Genomic DNA, 22,825 nt, shown 5'->3' with positions numbered 1-22,825 from the left:
TGTTCAACTTTTACTTTTTATCTTCTGAAAGCGAACTTTTTTTGGGTTAATTTTTTTAAAAAACAATACATTATCAAAACTTTTTGCTTTTCAGCGCTAAGCACTACTTTCGGTATTTAAAACTAAAAACAAAATTTTAAAACAATGTAGGTTAAAAAACAAATCTGCTGTTTACTTAACTTTAGTAATGGAGCACAGAAATAGGTAACGAAATTGTTCGAAATTTTTTTATTAAAGGGGTAAGGATAACCACAGAGGGCCAAGAGAGGATTTGAGTTAACTCCTCCCCCCCCCCCCCCCATCGGGTTTTGAGGTTAAACGGTGCTCTCCTTCACTCAATATCAGCTTTGTTTTTAAGAAAAATTTTTTTTAAAATTTTTGCCTGTTTTTACTTTAGAAATGACAATAACTACATACCAAAGATCTCATAAAATTTGGTGACTATTGTTTGCTTTAGTTTTATCTTGAAGAGAGGATTTCAAACTTACATCCTTTTTCCTCTCAATACTCTTCTAAAGAAAGTTTTTTTTTCTTGAATGCTTTAATGAATTGAATGCCTGAATCATACAAAAGAGTCATTAGTGTCTTAGTGAATCATTGATTGACATCTCAGGAAATATGCATGCTCAGTGTCTCAACCAAATACCATCGATACAATGTCCTCATTTAAAAATCAATCATTTGAATTGACTTTCACGTTATCTCTAGACTTGCAACGTGAAAACACAAAGAAACCAGGGAAGTTTTAATTACATACAGGAACTACGTCAACGGTTGGAGTTTCTCTGACTCTTAGCTGCAAGAGCTCGGGTTTTCTGACTCTTAGCTGCAAGAGCTCGGGGTTTCTCTGACTCTTAGCTGCAAGAGCTCGGGTTTTCTGACTCTTAGCTGCAAGAGCTCGGGGTTTCTCTGACTCTTAGCTGCAAGAGCTCGGGTTTTCTGACTCTTAGCTGCAAGAGCTCGGATTTTCTGACTCTTAGCTGCAAGAGCTCGGGTTTTCTGACTCTTAGCTGCAAGAGCTGAACAAACGAATCTTTCTACGTCATAAGTGATATGAGCTGCATTATTCATTGGAACAAAGCCATACATATCCAAAGGTCAGGCCTTCATTTATATAAACATGCATGTTTTAAATACCTTAGTACTATCTTAAACAATAAATTAAATTTTACTGCAAATACTAATTATATCAGAAAAAAGGTAGCAAAGATTACCTTTAATTAAAAAAAATGTTCTCAATTAATGTTAGCACAAAGGCATTGGCTGTTTTATCACGCTCACATCTGCAACACTTTGAGTTTTAATATCACTGCCTGGTATGGCAATCTGAACATTAGAAATAAAAATAAACTTCATAGAATCCTAAATGCTGCTGGTAAAATCATTGGCAAAAAAAAAAACAAAAAAAAACCCATTTGGGCAGCAGTTTGATAAAAACATTCTTAGAGAGCTATAAAGGTTCTAAAAATAAATAAAAAATCCCCCTCTGGGTCAGGATTTCGTGTTTTTATCATCACAAAAGAGATACAAGACACCGATAGCAAAGACAAACAGACATAACAACTCTTTAGACCCTCTGATAATCAAATCACTAAATAAAATTTAACGATCTAATATAAACTTTTCACATGTAAATTCTGAGTGATTCTGGTGTGAATGTATATTTTGGTTTTCTAGAGTTATCATGTTTTGTTTGGTGTATTGCACACATTGTAAGACAAATTTCCATATGGATAATAAAGATTGTTATTATTATACAGAGACACTTATATACATACCAACATACATACATACATATATTAAAGCATAAATACACATACATATGGAGGCGCGGTGGCTGATCGGTAAAGCACTTGCCTTCCGAACTGGGTGTTTCGGGTCCCTGGTGATTTTCAATTTCAGGATCTTTGAGCACCTCTGAGTCCACCCAGCTCTAATGGTAACATGACATAAGTTGAGGAAAAGTAAAGGCGGTTGGTCGGTGTGCTGGCCACATGACACCCTCGTTAATCGTAGGCCACAGAAACAAATAATCTTTACATCATCTGCCCTATAGACCACAAAATAAAAATTTTATCGAAATTTTTTCCACCAGCTCTTATTCAATGGAAAAAATGGCCAAATTAGTGAGTCGTAAATTTGTCATCGTTGATCGCAAGTAATTCTTGATTAGTTTATGTTTGAAAAAACTTCTCTCGCATGTAGCGACGCTTACCGCAATAGTCAAAAATATGCGAATCATGATGACGATATTCGGGACTGAATCATCTAGCTGATATTTTTTTTTATAAATTTCAAGAGCTCAACAGGTCTTTGTTTTGGAAGTTCGGATGCTTCTGATGAAACTGTGACAAACTGTTGAAGCCTCTTTCACTCCAGCAGAAATTCGTTTTTATCAATGTCGCTAGGAGTACTATCGAGATTGATTTCGACCTGAGGATTTTGTAAAAGGTTAAATGGTGTAATGTTGAAGAAAGCGAAAGTCGTGGAATGTTGGGTTCTTGCTTCCTGGAGTACTCTTGACACGTGACAAACACAAATACTACAAACTACAAACTGACTTAAGTCCGTTTCAGCAGACAAATATAAAGTTTATTTTACAACATAATAATACTGCACTCTTTGTTAGTGTTACAAGTCAAGAAATAATAAACAATCCTATCCGCATAACAGCGGTATCAAATGTATCCAATACGTTAAACTCTCCAGAGTAGATTACAAATCACGTCCGCATCTCAGCGGGTAACACTGTACAGAATAATCCAGAATAATACTAGGAATACAATTACATGTCTCTAAAAGACCACTGGCATCAACTACCCAAAAGATACTTTCTAACTCAAAATTACAACTAGACTTTTCTAAGTCGCTACTGTCCACCCCGGACCAAAATATATTACTTGGCCACCTGGTCCAGAGTATACCGCTTGACTGACTTGACTGAACTCAAAGTCAACTTTATTCATTCTACTTCCTGTTTTCTACATCAGGAATTCCACGTGTCTTTTAAACTCTTAATATGACGTGAACCTTAAATCATGCAATGACAACTGAGACTGTGACAGATTTAATAGCTGGGAAGGCGACAAAAATTCATATCTATCTGCTACATCATGAAGTTGCTCGAATCGGGTGATTATTTCTTGAACAATCCTGTCCAAGGTAGAATAAATTTCCCTTCCTATCTCTTCTTTGTGTGCAAGTACAGAGTAGTCACTTTTCTCACCAGGCATCTTTTTCTTATGGCCAAAACGTTTTTGAGGTTCTGTACTGATTCTCAGATCTGAGCAAACGCTTTCGGTAAGGTAATGCTGGCTTCAGCGATGTCCTCTCGATTACTACTTTAAAATGTCTCTAATGTTTTTAGTTTGAGTGAACAGTCTCGAATAAACAATCCTTGTTTTCGAAAGTAGAATTGCGCATCATTAATTTCAGTTAATACAGAGCCCAAAATCCAAGATAGGTGAGAAAATTAAAAGACTGAATAGCAACTAATAATCCACCTGCTTCAGATCTAGTCGATGAATTTGAGCTCTGCTGGTCTCATGTTTTTCTATTTTCGGGGATAACCTCCACCACTCATTGAATCCATCTTTGGATTTAAATGAAGATTTAGTACTTGATCTTGTTGAGAAGAGTATGCAGGGGAAGCAAAATAAGGATTCTTTTTTTTTGGCGAATCCACTTTCTAAGAACTTTCTCGCCGTTTGACATTTGCCGGAAAAAACTAGCCTTTGAAAGCTTTCTAGCCTTTCCTTTTGCTGATTCTTGATGTCTATACACCTCTCTGAATTGACTGTCCATACGCTGAACTGTTTCAGAACCTTGAGTGACAAGGTGTATGCGAATATTATCTGTGATGACATCAGGCCAATCTCCAATGTCGATCAGTCTAGAGTTTATTATCCTGCTTTCTGTATTGTTGACACTATATGATGGTTCAGCTTCTTCAGTAGGAATGTTTGAGAAGTGTGCTAAAAACATCCTTGTGTGACTGTCCTTTAGTCTCTAGAACCTGCGGTATTGAAGTGGTTTCTTCTTTTTCATCATTCAGGATGTCGGCCTCATCATTTTTTTCTGGATTCAATGATAACCGTCTCATCTTGCTATGTTGCTTTTAATTGTTCAGTTAATTCATACCCAATAACAGCTCGCCTATAGTCGGTGGACTCTGGCAATGATGTCACTTGAAATTGTCTCGATGCTTCTTTAGACTTAAGAAATTTAAGAAACGCACCTCACTGCGGTCAAAGAAACTGCTTTATGCGGATGACATTGTCCTCTGGTCAACCGGGAAGAAAGCCGACCAAATACAGGCGGCATTACAAGCAGACCTCCAAACCATCTCGTATTGCGACAAATGACAGATTCAGATAAACGTTGCCAAAACGACCTAGTCCCTGTTCAGCCTAGGGATCGACATTCTTAAGGCTCCATTCGAGCTTCAACTCAGTGGGCTGCGACTCCAGCGTGAAAACACGCCAAAATATCTAAGGGTAACCCTGGATAGAAAGTTGTCAATGTTCCAGCACGTCCAGGAAGTTGAAAGAAAAGCCTCTGAGAAGTTAGCGTTACTAAGAAAGCTGGCCAGCACAAAGTGGGGTGCCAAAGCTGACATGCTACGCACATTGTACTTAGGGGCAGTCAGATCACAAATTGAGTACAACTATACAGTTCAAGTATATGCTAGTAAAACTGCCCTCGAATCACTCAATCGAGTACAATCACAGGCACTAAGGTTTATTTGTGGCACCTTTCGGAAAAGCCCAACAAACGCTGCTGAAATCTTAACAAACGTGGCCCCTTTACATTTAAGGGAGAGGGCGGTACTTACGGCCTACGAGCGCTACAAAAGGGGCGACTCTAGGCTACCCACCACAATCTTAGTGCAACAGTGGAGAGAGAGGAACCGCATAAAAATGCGATCGTTTCTCCACATTGCGGCCAATTTGTCAAAATCAGCTGGGCTCTTCACTGATAGAATTCCTATTAGAAGAATTAGTACTTGCCCTCAGTGGAGGAGAATGCCGGCCCCACAAATAAGCATGTTCCTTATGGGGCAAGAGGGAGCCACCAAGAGACGATTAACGCCTGCCATACTCCAAAACTTGGCATCAGCTACACTAAAGTCCTACCCATCAGATGCCATTGTCTGCTATACCGATGGGTCGATAATGAGGGACCCCGATAGATCTGGGTATGGGGCCCTTATAGTCTACCCAGACCGGACAGAACCAGATATGCCGATTTCTCCGTCTGATCTTAAAATGGTTTTGAGGCGCAAGCAAGACTAGTCAGTCTTGAGCACTGTTCATCATTTTGTTTACGTTACAGTATTATAATTAACTAGTTAGTTTTAAAAAAACTCGTAGAAAACAAAGGTTAGCTTATTTAAAAATATTGACATTACAATAGAATTATTTCCAAAATTAAACTATAAAGAATCATAAAGAAATGAATAAACTAAGACAATTTTGTACAGCTAGAGTTAAGAAATATATTTGTAAACTCAATATCTAGATTAAACCAATAGACTATCTTCTTCTCTATATTACAGAGCATTGATCAGTGTAGTAACAACATGTACCGTGTGTCCGAAATAAATTTAGTAAATTAGATTCAAACTGTTCTATAGCTTACATTGTATGGAAGAAATAGTCATGGAGATGAAACAAAATAGCGACATGACAAGTTTATAAATCGTTAGTTCATGCTTAAAATACAGTAGTTTATGTTTGTTCGTGTCCATACAATTAGTCGTTTTTACTGAAAAGCTCAGGGAAATAGGAAATTAATACACACTGGGGGAATTTTGGTGCCCCTCTCCACTTGGTGCCCTGTGCGGCCAGCACCACCCTCACATTGGTAGCTACGCCACTGTATGCAGACAGAGGAGGTCCTCAATAGATTAAACACGACTAAAATGTCATGAAGTGTGCATCATCATAAACAGATTAGACACGACTAAAATGTCATGAAGTGTGCATCATCATAAACAGATTAGACACGACCAAAATGTCATGAAGTGTGCATCATCATAAACAGATTAGACACGACCAAAATGTCATGAAGTGTGCATCATCATAAACAGATTAGACACGACCAAAATGTCATGAAGTGCGCATCATCATAAACAGATTAGACACGACCAAAATGTCATGAAGTGTGCATCATCATAAACAGATTAGACACGACCAAAATGTCATGAAGTGTGCATCATCATAAACAGATTAGACACGACCAAAATGTCATGAAGTGCGCATCATCATAAATGCAGCACTGGGAATGTTTGCTGCACGAAGTTGTGCTGAAACAAACATGTTTTTTTTTCCTTGGTTTTGTTGGTAGAGGTCGCTGCAGTGAAACGTAGGAATTTCTTGGTTTATTGTGATTCGATTTGTCTTTGGGTTTTGTTTTCATTCTTGTTAGGGCCCAAGAACATATTTCATTTTTAAATCATTGTATGTTAGTTGAAACTGTATCAACTTATTCGTGAGCCTTGTTGTGATAAATGGTAGTGCAAGAGTGCGTATTCCTTATTTTCTAGCTAGCTGGGGCTAGCCTTGTACTGCCCATCTCTGTACTCTAGGTGACTGGGGCTAGCCTTGTACTGCCCATCTCTGTACTCTAGGTGACTGGGGCTAGCCTTGTACTGCCCATCTCTGTACTCTAGGTGACTGGGGCTAGCCTTGTACTGCCCATCTCTGTACTCTAGGTGACTGGGGCTAGCCTTGTACTGCCCATCTCTGTACTCTAGGTGACCTGATGTACAGTAGGCGCCAGAGTTGTGGATGACAGTGGATGCTGAAATTGTCTTGCGTTTTGAATTGTAAGACCTTGCAATGTGCGGATTGATTCATTAATTTGCTGTTATCGTCAGTATTTATCGAATGAAATTGTATCACCAGTATATCAAATAATTATTCATGTCAACAATGTTTGTATCGTTTGCTAAGTATCATCATTACCATCCAATTCATACATTTTAATATTTATCCGATTAAATAATTCAATGCACATCGGCGAATTATTCATTTATTTCATATTCACTAGCTGTTTGTTAATTTATTAGTATGTCAAGGCGCCCGTGCAAACGAGTCAAGACTGAACAAGCAAAAGATAAAAAAAATTACTTTATAAAAACTAAACTTAAGGGAAAGAACTGCTAATTACTGCTATTTATATGAAAATGCAGGGTTTAATTCTCTTTCAGCTATATAAAACAAAATTAATTAATTAGTAGTAAATGATGAGCTAATTTGTTAATTTTTGGAATGATTCGTGTATTGTCATCAGCTATAAATAATTATGCAAAATTTCAACTTGATTCGAGAATGGGAAATGGTTGAAAAAGCGTGTCAAAACGAAATAATGGGATTAAATCCATATATACATCCACATTTAGCATTTATTCCACTTATTTCTATAAGAAAAAAATAATCACCAATACTTTTTTCACTTCTAATTAATATACTAATTAGTTTTTTTTTTTTTTTACATTGGTTCATGTCTTGTCGGGTACAACAAATAGCTGCTAATTTTCAACTTGATCCAAGAATGGAAACTAAGAGAAAAAGCGTGTACAAACTTTTTACCAGACATACAGACAGAGTGAGTTGATATAAGCTTTGTAAAAACAACCCTAACTGTGCTTACTAAATATTAATAAGAAAGAAAATGAAATACATGTATAAGTACTTTAGAATCAACTGACAACATTTTCAGTTTAAGAGCCTCCACTTCTTTAAATCCGTCCCCGGCACTAACAACATATTTAAAAGTGTTTAATTTACAAAAGTTAATTGGGAATCACTGATTGATAACCTGACGCGTTCAAATAATGTCTTTTTATAAATGAAAGACAGAGGAACTGAGGGAATCGGATCCAGGCCTATTGAGAAATTGTGTGAATGAATTTGACTTGACAAAACAAACGAGCAAGTAGGAATTATTTTTAGTCAATTTTACTTGAAAGAGAAGATAATTACTTCCAAAACATTTTATGTGTCAATATAGTGAGGCAGGTTGATATGTGAATTAAACTCTTTAAGTCTTTTGTTTTCCTGGCTGATTCAGTCAACCCATTCCATGCTCCAACGGTGATAGGGAAGAAGAACCACCTCAATAGATAGCTATGAAACATTTTTTTTTTCATAAGCACTTCGCTGGTGCAGTGGTTGGTGTATTGGCATGAGGAGGCTCGAGCCATCCAGTTAGAATTCAAGTTGTACAACTTATTTTTAATAAATGCCTCTAAGTAGTTATCTCGGTAACCCTCACACAGATGCCCCCTTCTTTCTCAACCACTTTTTCCCAACTGGTCCAGAAAAGTGATAGGATCACAAACAAAAACATCTGGTAAAAATATATCTCATCGCACAGATTTATTTTTGTTAGTCTACACCTATTACATTTCATACAATTACATATTCAACTTTGGTTGAACAAAGTATTTCTTCAACCCCAAACCTCGCAATAAGCATAAAATGTGCACAATTATTTCTATAATATGACAAAACAAGAATAAAAAAAAAATAAAATTAACCAATTAGTTAATTAGCTATTGGTAATTAATTATTTGGTTTAGTATCTCAAACAAGGCTAAGAAATTGTTCTTTATCTTTTACACATGGAACCATATTACTGATCAATACTAATTGATGCGACTATGCTTCTTATAAAATTATATGTTTTTAAAAGTATTTTATATATATATATATTTTGATTAGGCATAAACAAGAAAATATTCTATAATTCTATGTGTGTTGAAGACTGAACACCTCAAAATTATTAGATGTTTTAATGTTCATTTCATTTATTATGGTCGCTTTTAAATTTAATATTTATACCAAATAGGAAAATAATAGAATTACTATTTTATTTCAATCAAATTTTGTCATTTTTCTTTTCCAGTGATCTAAATATAGTCTCAGCGTAAAGAAGGAGTTATGTTTCCTACGTGTTGGACGAAAACGTTATTAGTTTTGGCTTGTCTTCTCCTTGATCAAGTGCAGCTATCCACTCCATTGTCCAGATTTCTGTTCCACCAAGACTTACAGATGGTGGGATGTAGCTCTAAAAGTTACACAGGTATAATTCATCTGGCCTGCGCCATGAAATGTCTGGACACCAAGAAATGTCCTTCTTTTGTTTACATCCCGGAGAAGGCGTACTGTAAGATCTGCACTGAAGGCTACACTGTGACTGGGCTGACTTTCTTACCTGGGTCAGGCACGTACTTGTTGAGAAATGTGCTGGAATTCAATATCCTCTTACCTAGCAATAACATTAACCTACAGTGGAGCTTTCCTGAGGCACTTTTACCTAGCGAACTGGTAGGCAGATGTCTCTAGCATTCATTTCACACTAATGTTCACAAGATATAAATGCTATTATTATCAATACTATTATAGGGCGTTGTTGCTGTGCGGTTAAGACATGTTTTAAATTCTAGTTTGAGTCTTGATAAATATTGGAATTTTTAGGACCCTCACCCAACTCTAATGAGTACCTGACATACATTAGGAAATTGCGTTTGGTCGTAAAAAAATATATTACAAGGTTCAAGTAGTCCCAAGGAGGTATATATAAATAAATTATAGCTTTTATATAGCGTTACTTTTAGGTTAATAGCATGCGCAGAGCGCTTTGGTCCAATCTCGTTTGTGGACCTGTGGGGGGAAGGGGTATCTGGGAGAAAGTTTTCCGTGCTGCCTTTAGGCGCTCAGTAAACACAACTCTGCTCGAGTCGGGTGTCGAACCTCGAGCCCCCTTCATAGGTAGCCAAGTCAAGTTCAAGCGTACTTAGCCTCTCGATCACGATTCCCACAGACACAACAAAATATAACATTTATATTGGTAAACTTATCTAGATAGATTTCAGATATGTAAGTCTCGTTTTTCTATATGTTCAATGGGTATCGGTTCATGTTCTGGACAAATTTTTCAAGTCGCAAATTCTATCTCTCTATTGTGAAAGTTGAGTTTATGGAGCGCAGGGCTTTCTGTGGGAAATATCAGGTTCAAATAAGGTGTGAGATCATTTCTTTATTGTAGATGCTATGATGATAAAGTATTGCCACTTTGTTGTCTATGTTTACACACACATGGAGCCAATGGATGCATGATCTAAATAAATCGAGCATCTCATGAGACAATAACGCTTATATTGTTTCGTTTTTTTTTCTTCAGTTATATCTCCGAGCTGTCCTGTTGGGGAAAGGAGAATGGAGGATTAACATGATGCAAACTCAGACCAACATTCCGTTCCACTTTAGACGCAGAAGTGACGGGACCTGTCCCTCTCCATGTCACACGATAAACACTTTGGCCAACGATAACTGGGGTACTGAACTATATGTCCAAGACTTCCCTTACGTCACGAACCAGTCGTTCGAGCTTCACATTTTGTTTCGATCCTACTATGCGTTGATCTACTTCAACAGGAGGCTCATGTATACATACAATACCAATGGACGAGCAGTTATGGAGATCGGGAGATATGTGTCAATCCTCGGAGACTTCTATGTAGAAGAGCTGGCCATTTAATGAAATTGGATAATATAAAAATGGAATAGGACACATAATACTATAAAACATCTAAATACTTGAACTATTTTTAATACATATATACATATATATATTACGTAAGAATGGGTATTAACATTCAGATATAAAATAATTAAAAGCACTTCGACATAAGCGATACACATAAACACACGTATTCATAAATACATATGACGTCATTATTAATATATTTACGTAATTAAAAGACTTTTTTGCTTTGTTGTTTTTTTGGACAATTCCTTGGGCGTTAAAATTTTTTATCGGATTTTTAAAGGTTTGATTAAAGAAGAAAAAAAAACGCTCAGCAGTGTTCTTTTTGTGGTGGTCAAAGTTAATTTTGTCAAGAGAAATCTTTATACGTGAGATTTTAAAATGTATCGAGGTTAATATGTTGAGAATAAAATAGAATAGCAAATTTATTTGATTCATGTTAATTTAATTGATTAATTAATTAATATTTTTCGAAACATTGGATTTCTATCTACTTTATTGTAACGATTGTTTTAATGACAGAAAACTCAGATACTATTAAAGTGTATGGCTCCATCGTAACATGTCTTTTGATGTGCAGGATGTGACGTGATTGTAAGAGCATTTGGTTTCTAGAGTTACAAAATATGACGCCATAGCTATTTCTCTAATATTATCTTTATCAATTTACATTATGGTATTTCTCTGTAAAAAAAAAAAAATAAAGCAAATAAATAAATAGAGGGTGTTTTTATTTCTTCATATATTTATGTTGTTTCTTTTAGATATTAGAAATTTCAAATGTTTTGGAGGCAAATCTATAAATTTAATTTTTATGGTGCATTTGGTGTAAAGTGTAAAGAATATGGGAGTATTGATCACTGGCGGATCCAGGGGGGGGGGGCGGTAGGGGCGATCGCCCCCCCCCCCACTCGGCCGACCCCCCCCCCCCCCCGAAGGGGGGGTGGGCGGACGAACTTTAGTATAGGATTCACACAATTTGTATACGAATTTATTACTTATGTTAAAAATATATACTAATTATTTATATTTCAACCTATTTTTAGATTATTTCGCCCCCCCCTTCCTCTAGTATGTTGGCCGATTTGGTGGGGTCGGGAGGGGGCGATGGTATCAATCCCGCCCCCCCCCCCCTTAACTTTCGAGTGGGGGGGGCGGTCCAATTTATTGGTAGAAATCACAGCCTGCTAACAAAATCAATTAAATATCTATATCCTTGTAACTTGTTATTGATATTTTGACCGATCTTTATATTATGTCGTTCCCTGTTTGCCGATTGGTGGGGGGAGGGGACGAATACCTCTTCTGCCCTTCCCACCTAAACCCTTTGAGTGGGGGGGCGGTCCGTTTTTATTGAGAAATCATAGTTTGTGAACAAAATTAGTTGAATTAATATATAAATTTTATATTATGTCGCTCCCTTTCTGGTATTTTGGCCGATTCGGTGGGGTGAGGGGGGGGGCGATTGCATGTACTGCCCTCCCCACTCTAGCCCTCTGAGTGCTGGGGGGGGGGCGGTCCTATTTTTGTGGAGAATCATAGTTTGTGAATAAAATTAGTTGAATATCTATATAATATAAACTACGTATTGATATGTGACCGATTGTAAATATGTCGTACCACACTCTAATCTCAAATTGTATCATTAGAAAATTTAAATGAAAAAGGGTTGTACCAGGTGGGAGGGGCGATACATGCAATCGCATTTCCCCCATCGGACAAATCAATACTTTTTCTTTTTGTATTATAGTTAAGAAATTACAAAATTAAACAAATCTGTCACTAATATAATTTATATATACTATAAATTAAATTCTTATATCGAGTCGCCCCATACCTATTCTTTAATGCCAAATGCAATCTTTAGCAGAAATTAGTAAAGGAGCGAGGATTAATCGTTTTCACTCTACCGCCATTCCCATTTCCAGACAGAGTTTTTGTAATTTCACATGAAGTTATCATAAGTATTTTATGAAAGACTTTGCATTGAAAAAGTTAGAATTCAAACGAAATTTTTCAGTATAAGAGTCATGATTGAGATGAGTTCTAAACTCATATAACCTTTTCATAGTCACCTTTTCCCAACCTTTTCAATCTGATTTTTTTCTAGCTAAATAAATTTGGGACTATAACTCACAATTTATGCTAGAGTTTTCTTGAATACTATTTATCGAATAAGTTTTTTTTCGGCGGCGATCCTCAAAGCAAAAATCTAAATACGTGGGGTATCCTATCTTTTCAAGGAACAAATCGGTTTTATTTGCAATGTATTATGGGTCTATAAATTCAAATTAGAATATTTTTCAAGTACAACATTATTCGAAAGGTCGTTTTTTTATAGTATGAATAATGAGCTTCAGGTCAGGAGAATGCGTTTCTGCAGTGAAGAATGCAAGAAAACGCTTTTGGCGTCGGGGCTTCGCCCCGAAGTCCATTTATGAGTAATGAGTTGTAGATGTCAGGAGAATACGTTTCTGCAGTGAAAAAAGCAAGAAAACGCTTTTGGCGTCGGGGCTTTGCCCCGAACTACATTGATGAATAATGAGCTGTACTTGTCAGGAGAATGCGTTTCTGCAGTGAAAAAAGCAAGAAAACGCTTATAGCGTCGGGGCTTCGCCCCAAACTCCATTGATGAATAATGAGCTATACTTGTCAGGAGAATGCGTTTCTGCAGTGAAAAAAGCAAGAAAACGCTTTTGGCGTCGGGGCTTCGCCCCGAACTTCATTTAAGGGTAATGAGTTGTAGATGTCAGGAGAATGCGTTTCTGCAATGAAGAATGCAAGAAAACGCTTTTGGCGTCGGGGCTTCGCCCCGAACTCCATTGATGAGTAATGAGCTGTACTTGTCAGGAGAATGCGTTTCTGCAGTGAAAAAAGCAAGAAAACGCTTTTGGCGTCGGGGCTTTGCCCCGAACTACATTGATGAATAATGAGCTGTACTTGTCAGGAGAATGCGTTTCTGCAGTGAAAAAAGCAAGAAAACGCTTATAGCGTCGGGGCTTCGCCCCAAACTCCATTGATGAATAATGAGCTGTACTTGTCAGGAGAATGCGTTTCTGCAGTGAAAAAAGCAAGAAAACGCTTATGGCGTCGGGGCTTCGCCCCGAACTTCACCAGAGAACCTTATAGCGCTGCCCCAGTTGTTTTGGTTTTCGCCGAAGGTTGAGAAATGCTGCTTTTTTATTATCATATTTATATATATATATATATATATATATATATATATATATATATATATATATATATATATATATATATATACATATATATATTTGTGTGCGTGTGTGTGTGCGTGTGTATGTGTGTGTGTGTGCGCGCGCGCGCTGTATGCACGTTTATGCGTAGGGTTAGGGTTTACTGGGCGTTAGGGTTAGGGTTTGGAAAAAAATCGCCCCCCCCCACTCCAAAGTTCTGGATCCGCTAGTGGTATTGATAAATTGGAATAGTTGGCAACTGTGAAATTGTAATATGGCGTCCTTGGGATTGTTTATTTTATCTATTTACTTTAGAATCTCCCCCTAATCTTTCCTAAAGTTAATCTTTATTGAGTCTATTATATTACCACCACATTTGTTCATATCGATTTCTCTTTTTATTGTCTCTTACTCTGTTAGTTGGCTTACAGAACGTAAATAGGATCATAAAAATCAAAGAGAGGTCACTGAGATTTACTTCACACTAAAGTGTGAACATCCCCTATCACGTGATATCCTGTACAGGACTATAGAACAGGATGACGATGAGGGTTAGGATGGGACTAAGATTTCATAGTGGATATACAAGGATCTACATCAAGCTGTACTTTTGTTTGTCTTAAGAAGAAATGGGGAGGGTAGAACGGGAAGTTTTAATAATAATAATAACAATAATAATGTGGGCGAGTCGATTGAACACATTAGGGCAGGATGTCCAGCCCTATCAGAATCAGCCTACCTAGGTCGCCATAACCAAGTTGCAAAGTTAATACACCAACACCTGGCTTTGACGTACAAATTGATTGGTAAGGACACTCCCCCTTATTATAAATACTCTCCGCAAGATGTTCTCGAGTCTGCTGAACATCTGCTGTACTGGGATAGGCCTATTCTGACCGACAAAACGGTAGATTTCAATCGCCCGGATCTGCTGTTCATCGATAAAAAAGAAAAAACCGCTACCATTATCGATATCGCCGTACCACTGTCTCATAATTTAAGAAAAACTGAGATAGAAAAACAAAGAAAATATGGGAACCTAGGCTTGGAGATTAAGCGTCTATGGAAATAGTCCAAAATAACAATATACCCCATTGTTATATCAACCGAGGGGATAACAACAACTGACCTCACAGACACCTTCAAGGCCCTTAACATTCCTAGGAACATCTTCGTTGCCTGTCAGAGGGCGGTACTGCTGCAGACCTGCCACATCACCAGAAAATTCCTCAGTGGAAACTGTTAAAGGGACTACGATGAATTTTGTTTCTCTTTAGCGAAACTCGACCTTGGCAGCGCCAGAGAATGACTACTCGTTAATTTCTAACATAATAATAATAACACTTGCAAGTTTTGAAAATACTTTTAAAAAATACGATCACAACTGCACGCCTCCACAATGAACTAGTTTCCTTCCTAATATGATTCCGAAGCAACCTCTCCTGAGCCTAAATAATGCTAATGTTAATGCCGGTTTGGACGACGTAGGACATAAGATTCGCCAATGGGAAATAAAAACACTCCACGGAAAATTTCCGACTTTATTAGATGGGGACACAATTGACAAGGCTGCTTCCTTAGCATGGCTCAAAGCAGGTCTTCTCTACCTTGAAACAGAAGGCTTTGTTACAGCAATACAAGACAGAGTGATTAGGTCAACAAATTACGAGAAGCATATCCTAAAACTCAATGTTGATGACTAATGCCGAAAATGTGGAAATGTGGGTGAGTCAATTGAAAACATAATGGCAGGATGTTCAACCTTATCAGAATCTGCCTACTTAGGTCGCCATAACCAAGTTGCCAAGTTTAAACACCAATACACAAAGACATAATTTAATCAATAAGGATACTCCATATTGCAAATACTTGCCACAAGAGGTTCTTGAGTCTACTGATCACCAATTATACTAAGATAGGCCTATTTCTACCGACAAGATGGTAGATTTTAATCGCCCTGATCTTTTGTTTATGGATAACAAAAAAAAACCCAACACTACCATTACTGACATAGCTGTACAACCGTCTCATAATTTTTAAAAATGAAATGGAAAAGCAACAAAAATATGGAGCCTAGGCTTGGAGTCTACTTGGAGATTAAGCGTTATTGGAAGTTTTCTAAAATAACAATATAGTAAAGTAAATTTCCCCTTTCTGACTCAAAGATATTCAAGATATGTTACAATGTTAAACACTTTACGATAACAATTCAGACGAGATATTATAATGTTACAGAAATTAAAAAATACAAGAATTTAAAACTTCATTTCCTGTTTACATTTCCGAATACAAATATATTAAACTTCTGCTTCTTGGATGATTGTAGGGCTTTAATTTGCAACGCGGAAGAAGTATTTGAATTCTCTACATTTCTTAGATCTATTCGATTATTCACGAGACAGATCTATGTCTGATACCGTGATACCTGTACATTTCTTAGATCTATTCGATTATTCACGAGACTTAGATCTATGTCTGATATCTGTACATTTCTTAGATCTTTTCGATTATTCACGAGACAAATCTATGTCTGATACCTGTACATTTCTTAGATCTATTCGATTATTCACGAGACTTAGATCTATGTCTGATATCTGTACATTTCTTAGATCTATTCGATTATTAACGAGACTTAGATCTATGTCTGATATCTGTACATTTCTTAGATCTATTCGATTATTCACGAGACTTAGATCTATGTCTGATATCTGTACATTTCTTAGATCTATTCGATTATTCACGAGACTTAGATCTATCAATAATTTTTAAAACTAACTAGAGGGAAAAAGATCTCCTTTAGCTTTCCCATGGTCTTCAATGATCGATTGATAAAGTGTATTTCTAAATCGTAATTGGATTAGTGTGAGCAAGTTAAATAATACATGGTCAATAAAACAATAGATTTAGTTCCATGCCTGTGCGATGTTACTGAGCCGGATCTCATGACATTATTGTATTGTGATACAGTTCATGTCTGACATAGTGTCTTGTTCATTGTCCAGCCCTGACATCAGTTATTTCTTACTTGAGACTTTGAACAGATATAATAAATATGAAATAAGGGTTAATGTACTCAATTCTGATCAAGCAAAGGGAATGAAGTAGTAAAGTAAAAGTACCCCTTTCAGACCTTGCGATCTATAAGGCAGATGATGTAAAGGTTATCTGTTTCTATGGCGAGGGTGGCCAGTACAAGACCAACCACCTTTACCTTTCCCCAACTAATGTCAATTACCCATTAGAGCTGGGTGGACTCGGGGGTGCCCAAAGATTCCGAAATAAAAATCCTAGCCCACCAGGATTCAAACCCGCGATCCCGGTTCGGAGGCCAAGTGCTTTAACGCTTAGCTCAGCTCAGCAGTTCAGCCACCGCGCCTCCGTTATCTACAAGGTACTATCTATTGATGCATCCGGTGCATAGAACACATGAGTATTTTGGTCTTTTTTTTTTTTGCATTGCAACATCAAATGTGTAGAGGCTAGTTTGCATGAAGCACAATGCAATTTTTATTATTTTGTTGGCAATCTTGTATCAATATCAGCCTTCTTCACTTTGTCTTTTTTTGTGTGCTTGCCGGAAAATGTCAAAATCTTTACCAGTATACATCTTTCTGATTTTATATTTTTCTTATGCTATCGTTACAACTAGATACATTAAAATACATTTGTTTAGAGATCCAAGCATCACAGATATCACACAGACCACACGCAGCACAACTACCTTAGCACCTTAGAGCACCGCAAAGTTTATAATCAAATATCTTCTTTAGAAATGTATCTTCTGTAGATATTTATCTCTATGAACACTGATATACATCAAGCATTTGTTTTTTAAGCTTTCCAGATAGAAGAATGGCGATAATAAATCTTTTTAACATCAAGTCAAATGTTGATAATTTTAGCAGCTAAATTCGACGTTGGGCTAAATATATTTTAACTTCAACTCTCTTTAATATTTAACTGTCCTATTAAACGATTTTGAGGAATCCACCAGGGAATCTAATGTTTTCAAATATAAAATATGTTTTTCTGCTTGTAGCAAAAACTTGGGTAATTCTATTTTTGTATAGACAGTAGCAAACAGCGTCAACCTAAGCCTGGTTTTAAAAAACTTAGACCCATTGACTCTGATATCTAGACTGGTTAAGTATTGATTTAGACTGATGTTAGTCTGAATATGTAGAGCATACTATCCTTTCTTCTGAAATAAGCCAAGCAGAACAAGAAAGGATTACTATTTGTAAATTTATAAATTTGGTTTTATTTACTGCCATCTTTTAGATAGAAATATGTTGGTTTTTTATGACTCCGACCTGTGAGAGTTGACAGTGAGAACTGTAAGTCAAATATGTTCAAATTATGATTTATAATTAACTTTGGCTAGACTGTAAACTCAAACTTTTCTTAGTAGGCCTATTTACTATTAAAAGAAAACTATATATATATATATTAGCTTATAATGTAACTTACGCATTATTAAAGTTAACAATAAGAATATTATAATAGTTAATCATAATCGTATTACATATGATAATATAATATATATATCCCGAGACATGACGTTAAACTGCGCTCCTCTTTCCTTAGCACTTTTGGAGCTCAAAAGTGCCCTACTTTTCTATCATTGTGACTGCCTCCTCTTTCTTAGTCTGCCTTCATTACCTATCACTCTGTCTCCTTATCTTTAAATTCTCCCTATGTCTTAGACCAGTCCTTTTGTCGTGGACTGCGACGTGTAAGGGGGAATAAAGAGATCCTGGTATTTGAGTAGGTATCTATACGAGGATAATCTACCTCAATACAATACTTTGGCACTAAACCTGAGGCCCAGATGGCCCGCTCGGGGTCAACAGGCTGGGTCACGCTTAGCTACCAGCATAGGTCATAGACCTATGCAGTATTGCAGTGGCTGAAGGGTCAATCATGGAGCAGCTGTATCGGACACAGTCCGATGCAGCAGCTGACTGAGTATAGCACCAGTGTAGCCCTGGCGGGCTCATTTTGGACATCCGAATGACTCGTCCCCTTGTTGGACTCGATGGCGGGTGGGGAGCACAGGTGCCGAATTATCACAAATGGCCATGGACAGAAAAAAACACCTAAAAAACTACTTTCCTCGGATTTGTGTCTGGGCAAGAGACGTAGAATATAAGCAACAAAGGAAGAGACCACAAGAAGTTGTACTACCTGGCCATCATTTCTGGTGGTCAGGTGCACAGAGGAGGGGAAAAGTCTGTTAAAGAAGATGAGCCCTTATCTCATCTACAAGGGACTTAAGTCATTAGTGGAAAAGCCCAAGAGTGTATCAAAGTTGCACAAGTCATCGGAACTTCTCTAAGAAGTTGAGAGTAAGATAAGGCTTCTACGATGAAGAAGAATCTGTGATCTCTATGTGGAAGTCATGCCACACAAGAGTTTGAACACCAGCAGAGGTGTAATCAGCTCTAGGGACCTGCTGGAATATTCCGAGAAGGAAATAGTGGAGGGAATTGAAGGAGTCACTCAAGTCACCAGGCGCAGGAATGGTGAGGAGGTCAAAACCGCCACTATTATCCTCACATTCGGAACTAGGACACCGCCAGAGTATTTGAAGTCAGGATACCTACGAGTTCCAGTGAGGCGCTACATACCTAACCCCATGAGGTGCTTCAAGTGCCAGGGTTATGGACACGGCGCGGCAGTCTGCAAGAGGAACACTGTGTGTGCCAGATGTGCTGGAGAGGGTCATGAGGACAAGGGCTGCACAGCCCAGTTCAAATGCCCAAACAGTCACGCTGGCCTCTCAGCCTACTCCAAGGACTGCCCTGAGTGAAGGTTGCCGTGCGGGAGTACAAGGCAAGAAATAAATGCACATTCAGCAAGGCGAAGTCGGCTGTATTGGCCGTACCCAAGAGCCAATTCGGCTGTGGTTAAGATAGGAAGATCCATAGCCACACAGACGGACACATTGACCCCACCACCTCCTCCTCCTCCAACTCAGAAGAAAACACCGCCAAAGAACACACCTCTGAAGAGAAAAGAAAGCCATGTTGTCATGCTAAAAAACAGATTCTCCGTGCTCCGTTGAGACTGAGCAGCATGTCAAAACTAACACTCCGGGAGAGCCCGGAGACATTTTGTCTGACATTCCAATCTCTACTGAGTTAGAGGTTGAGAAATCAAATCAAAGACGATGCCCGTGAGGGAGGAGGAAATAGTCTCTGCTCTAACCGGAGGAATCTCCCCTCTCCAGAGAGAAGGACTTCCAGGATTGTGCAGTGGAACTGTAGAGGCCTCAAGGCAGATTATGAGGAAATGTAGCTACTGATGAACTCGGAGACTCCAGTAGCTGTCTGCTTACAGGAAACATTACTGAAAGATAACATCAGTTTCCGAAGCTACAGCACTTACAGCAGGACTGTTGAGGATGTGGATAGAGCATCAGGTGGAGCCTGTATCTTTGCGAAGGACAGCCTTCAGAGGGTAGAGATACAGGTCACACTACAGGTCGTAGCAGCTAGGATAACCCTACACAAGGTTATCACTTGCTGCAGCCTGGATCTACCTCCTGGCGCTCCATTAAACCCAACAGACATGGAGGATCTATTGAAACAACTCCCTCGGCCCTATATAATTCTTGGGGATTTCAATGCCCATAACACTATGTGAAGATCCAACAACTCTGACACAAGAGGTCATAATGCTGGAGGATATCTTCCTACAATATAATTTATGCATACTTAATGATGCAACCGTGACCTACTTGCACCCAGGAACTGGATCTCTCACGTGCATTGACGTCACCGTATGTGTTCCCGGACTTCTGAACGATTTTAAATGGTCAGTTAGCAATGATCTACGAGGAATTGATCCCTTCCTAACCACCATTGCTAACAATCTCCCCTCATTGGGACGACCTCAGCGGTGGAAGCTGAATAAAGCCGAAATGGAACAATTCCAAAAAAGATGTTCCGAGGATATCACAGAAAATATCCTTAATGAACAGAATCCAGCTGATACCTTTGCCAGCAAGGATATCTAGAGCGAAGTCTAGACATACCATACGGTCAGCCAAAAGGAATTCCTGGAAAAAAATTGTTAGCAGTCTGGATGCCAAATCTTCTGCTAGAGCGGTTTGGAAGGCAGTAAGGCGGATCAAAGGGAAAGAATCAAATGCAATAGGGCATTTGAAAAACCAAGGACGAACTGTCACGTCCCCCAAAGATATAGCTGACTGCCTTGCATCCTCAATAGCAGATAAATCATCTACTGCACATTTTACGCCCGAATTCCAAAAAGTCAAAATAAGGGAGGAAAGACACATTATTGATTTCAGATCAGAGAACAATGAAGATTATAACAAACAGTTCTCGCTTGAAGAACTGAGGGACTCGCTGGACAAATCACATGGCACAGCGCCAGGAGAAGATGAAATCCATTATCAGTTCCTCAAGCATCTTCCCAAACCCTCATTGGCAACCGTGCTAAAAATCTATAACTATATAGGGCAAACAGGCACTTTCCCAAACAGCTTGAGAAAAGCCAAAGTTATACCGATACCGAGAAGAGACGGCTCTGACCCAGTTAACTACCGCCCAATAGCACTAACAATCTGCATCTGCAAAACTATTGAATGGATGATAAATAATAGGTTGGTCTGGTACCTTGAGAGAAATAAAAGAATCTCCAACTACCAGTGCGGATTCCGGCAGGGGCGGACAATAACTGACCATCTGGTAAGGCTGGAAGTTGTTTTTTTTTTAAATTGATTCTAGTGTTGTCAGACTAAAGAAATAATTGTTCGAAATTTCAGCTCCATCCGATACTGGGTATGGGAGAAATAACGTGTATAACCTTTGGCCAGATAGACAGACAGACACACAGACAGAGTGAGTTCATAAAAGTGATATTGAATATATTTTACAATTTTAAACATATTTTATACACATTATCTTCTTGTTATTTCACAGTGGTGTAATTATAAACCTGTACAATGGCGTGGAGGTTAAAAGATTTGGTTCAAAGAGGAGTTATTGCTCATTTGTCAGTTTTCATCTGCCCTCAGATGTATCAAGTAGAAAGTACCACTCCATTGTTTAGGTTTACTTTCCACCAAGACCTCCAGATGGCAGGTTGTCTCACTGAGATCTACACGGGCATCATACATCTGGCCTGCGCGATGAAGTGCCTGAACACTCAGAAATGTCCTTCATTTGTTTATATCCCGGAGACGGCGTACTGCGAGATCTGCGCCGATGGCTACACAGTGACTGGTCTTACGTTCATACCTGGGTCAGGCACGTACTTGGTGAGAAATTTACAGGACGTCAACAGGACGTTACCAAACAGCAATGATATGGACGTACAGATTGGCTTTCCTGGAAACATGGTACCAGGAGAAATGGTATGCACATTTATACACATTTTTTAAACAAAGCTTATATCAACTCAATCTGTCTATCTGCCTTTCTGTATCGTAAAACGTTTGTACACGTTATTTCTACCACACCCGATCTCGGATTAAGCTGAAATTGTGAACAATTTTTCCTTTTACCTGGCAACATAAGAATCAATCAATTAAAAACTAACCAATTAGTTACTTAACTATTGGTAATTATTTATTTTGTTTGGTATCTTGAACAAGGGAAAGTAATCAAACTTGACAGATGTAGCGGTATAAATTGAATTAGTCCCCTTGAGACTCCTGAGCACTGAGTGAACAAAACGATCATGTAAAATATTCCCCCTTTCTTCCCTCCCCCTTTCCCAACTGATTCAGACAAGTGATAAGATCATTGCGCATTCAGAAAGCTAAAAGCTAAACAAAAACAATTGGTAAAAATATTTCTAATAGCACGGATTTATTATGTCACAGTCGTAGCCCATCATAGGCATATGACTGATCCCAACTAATTACTAATTGAGACAATTACACTTAAAATAAACTTTTTTTTAAGTATTGTAATAACTGAAGGGAGGCAACTCAACGAAATATAGATGTTTATTTACATGCAGACAGGACATCCGCCTTGAGCACAGCATCTTCATCTCGTTCTCTTTTCTCTAACGTCAACATCCTTCCTAGCCTAGTGTCT

The 22,825-nt window shown here is 38.1% G+C and overlaps 2 protein-coding genes across 3 annotated transcripts in view; both read left to right on the top strand.

Annotated features, from left to right (window-relative positions):
- Window positions 1–897: 897 nt before the first annotated feature.
- LOC106079398 (uncharacterized) lies at window positions 898–11,250 on the top strand. 2 transcript variants are annotated; one of them, XM_013240559.2, is made up of 3 exons: window positions 898–1,097; window positions 8,914–9,335; window positions 10,192–11,250. In XM_013240559.2, the coding sequence occupies exons 2-3, from the start codon at window positions 8,949–8,951 to the stop codon at window positions 10,546–10,548; spliced, it is 744 nt and encodes a 247-aa protein (XP_013096013.2). In that variant the 5' UTR covers window positions 898–1,097; window positions 8,914–8,948; the 3' UTR covers window positions 10,549–11,250. The 2 variants fall into 2 exon arrangements, with proteins under 2 accessions (XP_013096013.2, XP_055863381.1); XM_056007406.1 differs by lacking the exon at window positions 898–1,097 and adding an exon at window positions 7,425–7,611.
- A 6,664-nt stretch (window positions 11,251–17,914) lies between these two features.
- LOC129922521 (uncharacterized) overlaps window positions 17,915–22,825 on the top strand; it is a 7,111-nt gene continuing 2,200 nt past the window's right edge. The window contains exons 1-2 of the mRNA XM_056009068.1: window positions 17,915–18,088; window positions 21,701–22,134. Of these exons, the coding sequence (XP_055865043.1) occupies window positions 21,724–22,134 (411 nt within the window). The 5' untranslated portion in view covers window positions 17,915–18,088; window positions 21,701–21,723. The remainder of the gene's footprint in view (window positions 18,089–21,700; window positions 22,135–22,825) is intronic.

This window comes from Biomphalaria glabrata, chromosome 13, assembly GCF_947242115.1.
Source record: "Biomphalaria glabrata chromosome 13, xgBioGlab47.1, whole genome shotgun sequence".
NCBI lineage: Eukaryota > Metazoa > Mollusca > Gastropoda > Planorbidae > Biomphalaria > Biomphalaria glabrata.
The sequence above is the reverse complement of the archived record's forward strand: the minus strand, read 5'-3'. Positions and strand labels throughout refer to the sequence as shown.

What these genes read in the sequence shown, in the direction of transcription:
- LOC106079398 (XM_013240559.2), top strand. Translation starts at nt 8,949, where the DNA reads ATGTTTCCTACGTGTTGGACGAAAACGTTATTAGTTTTGGCTTGTCTT. An exon ending in CACTTTTACCTAGCGAACTG is followed by an intron (nt 9,336 to 10,191) that starts GTAGGCAGATGT and finishes TTTTTTCTTCAG; the next exon opens with TTATATCTCCGAGCTGTCCT.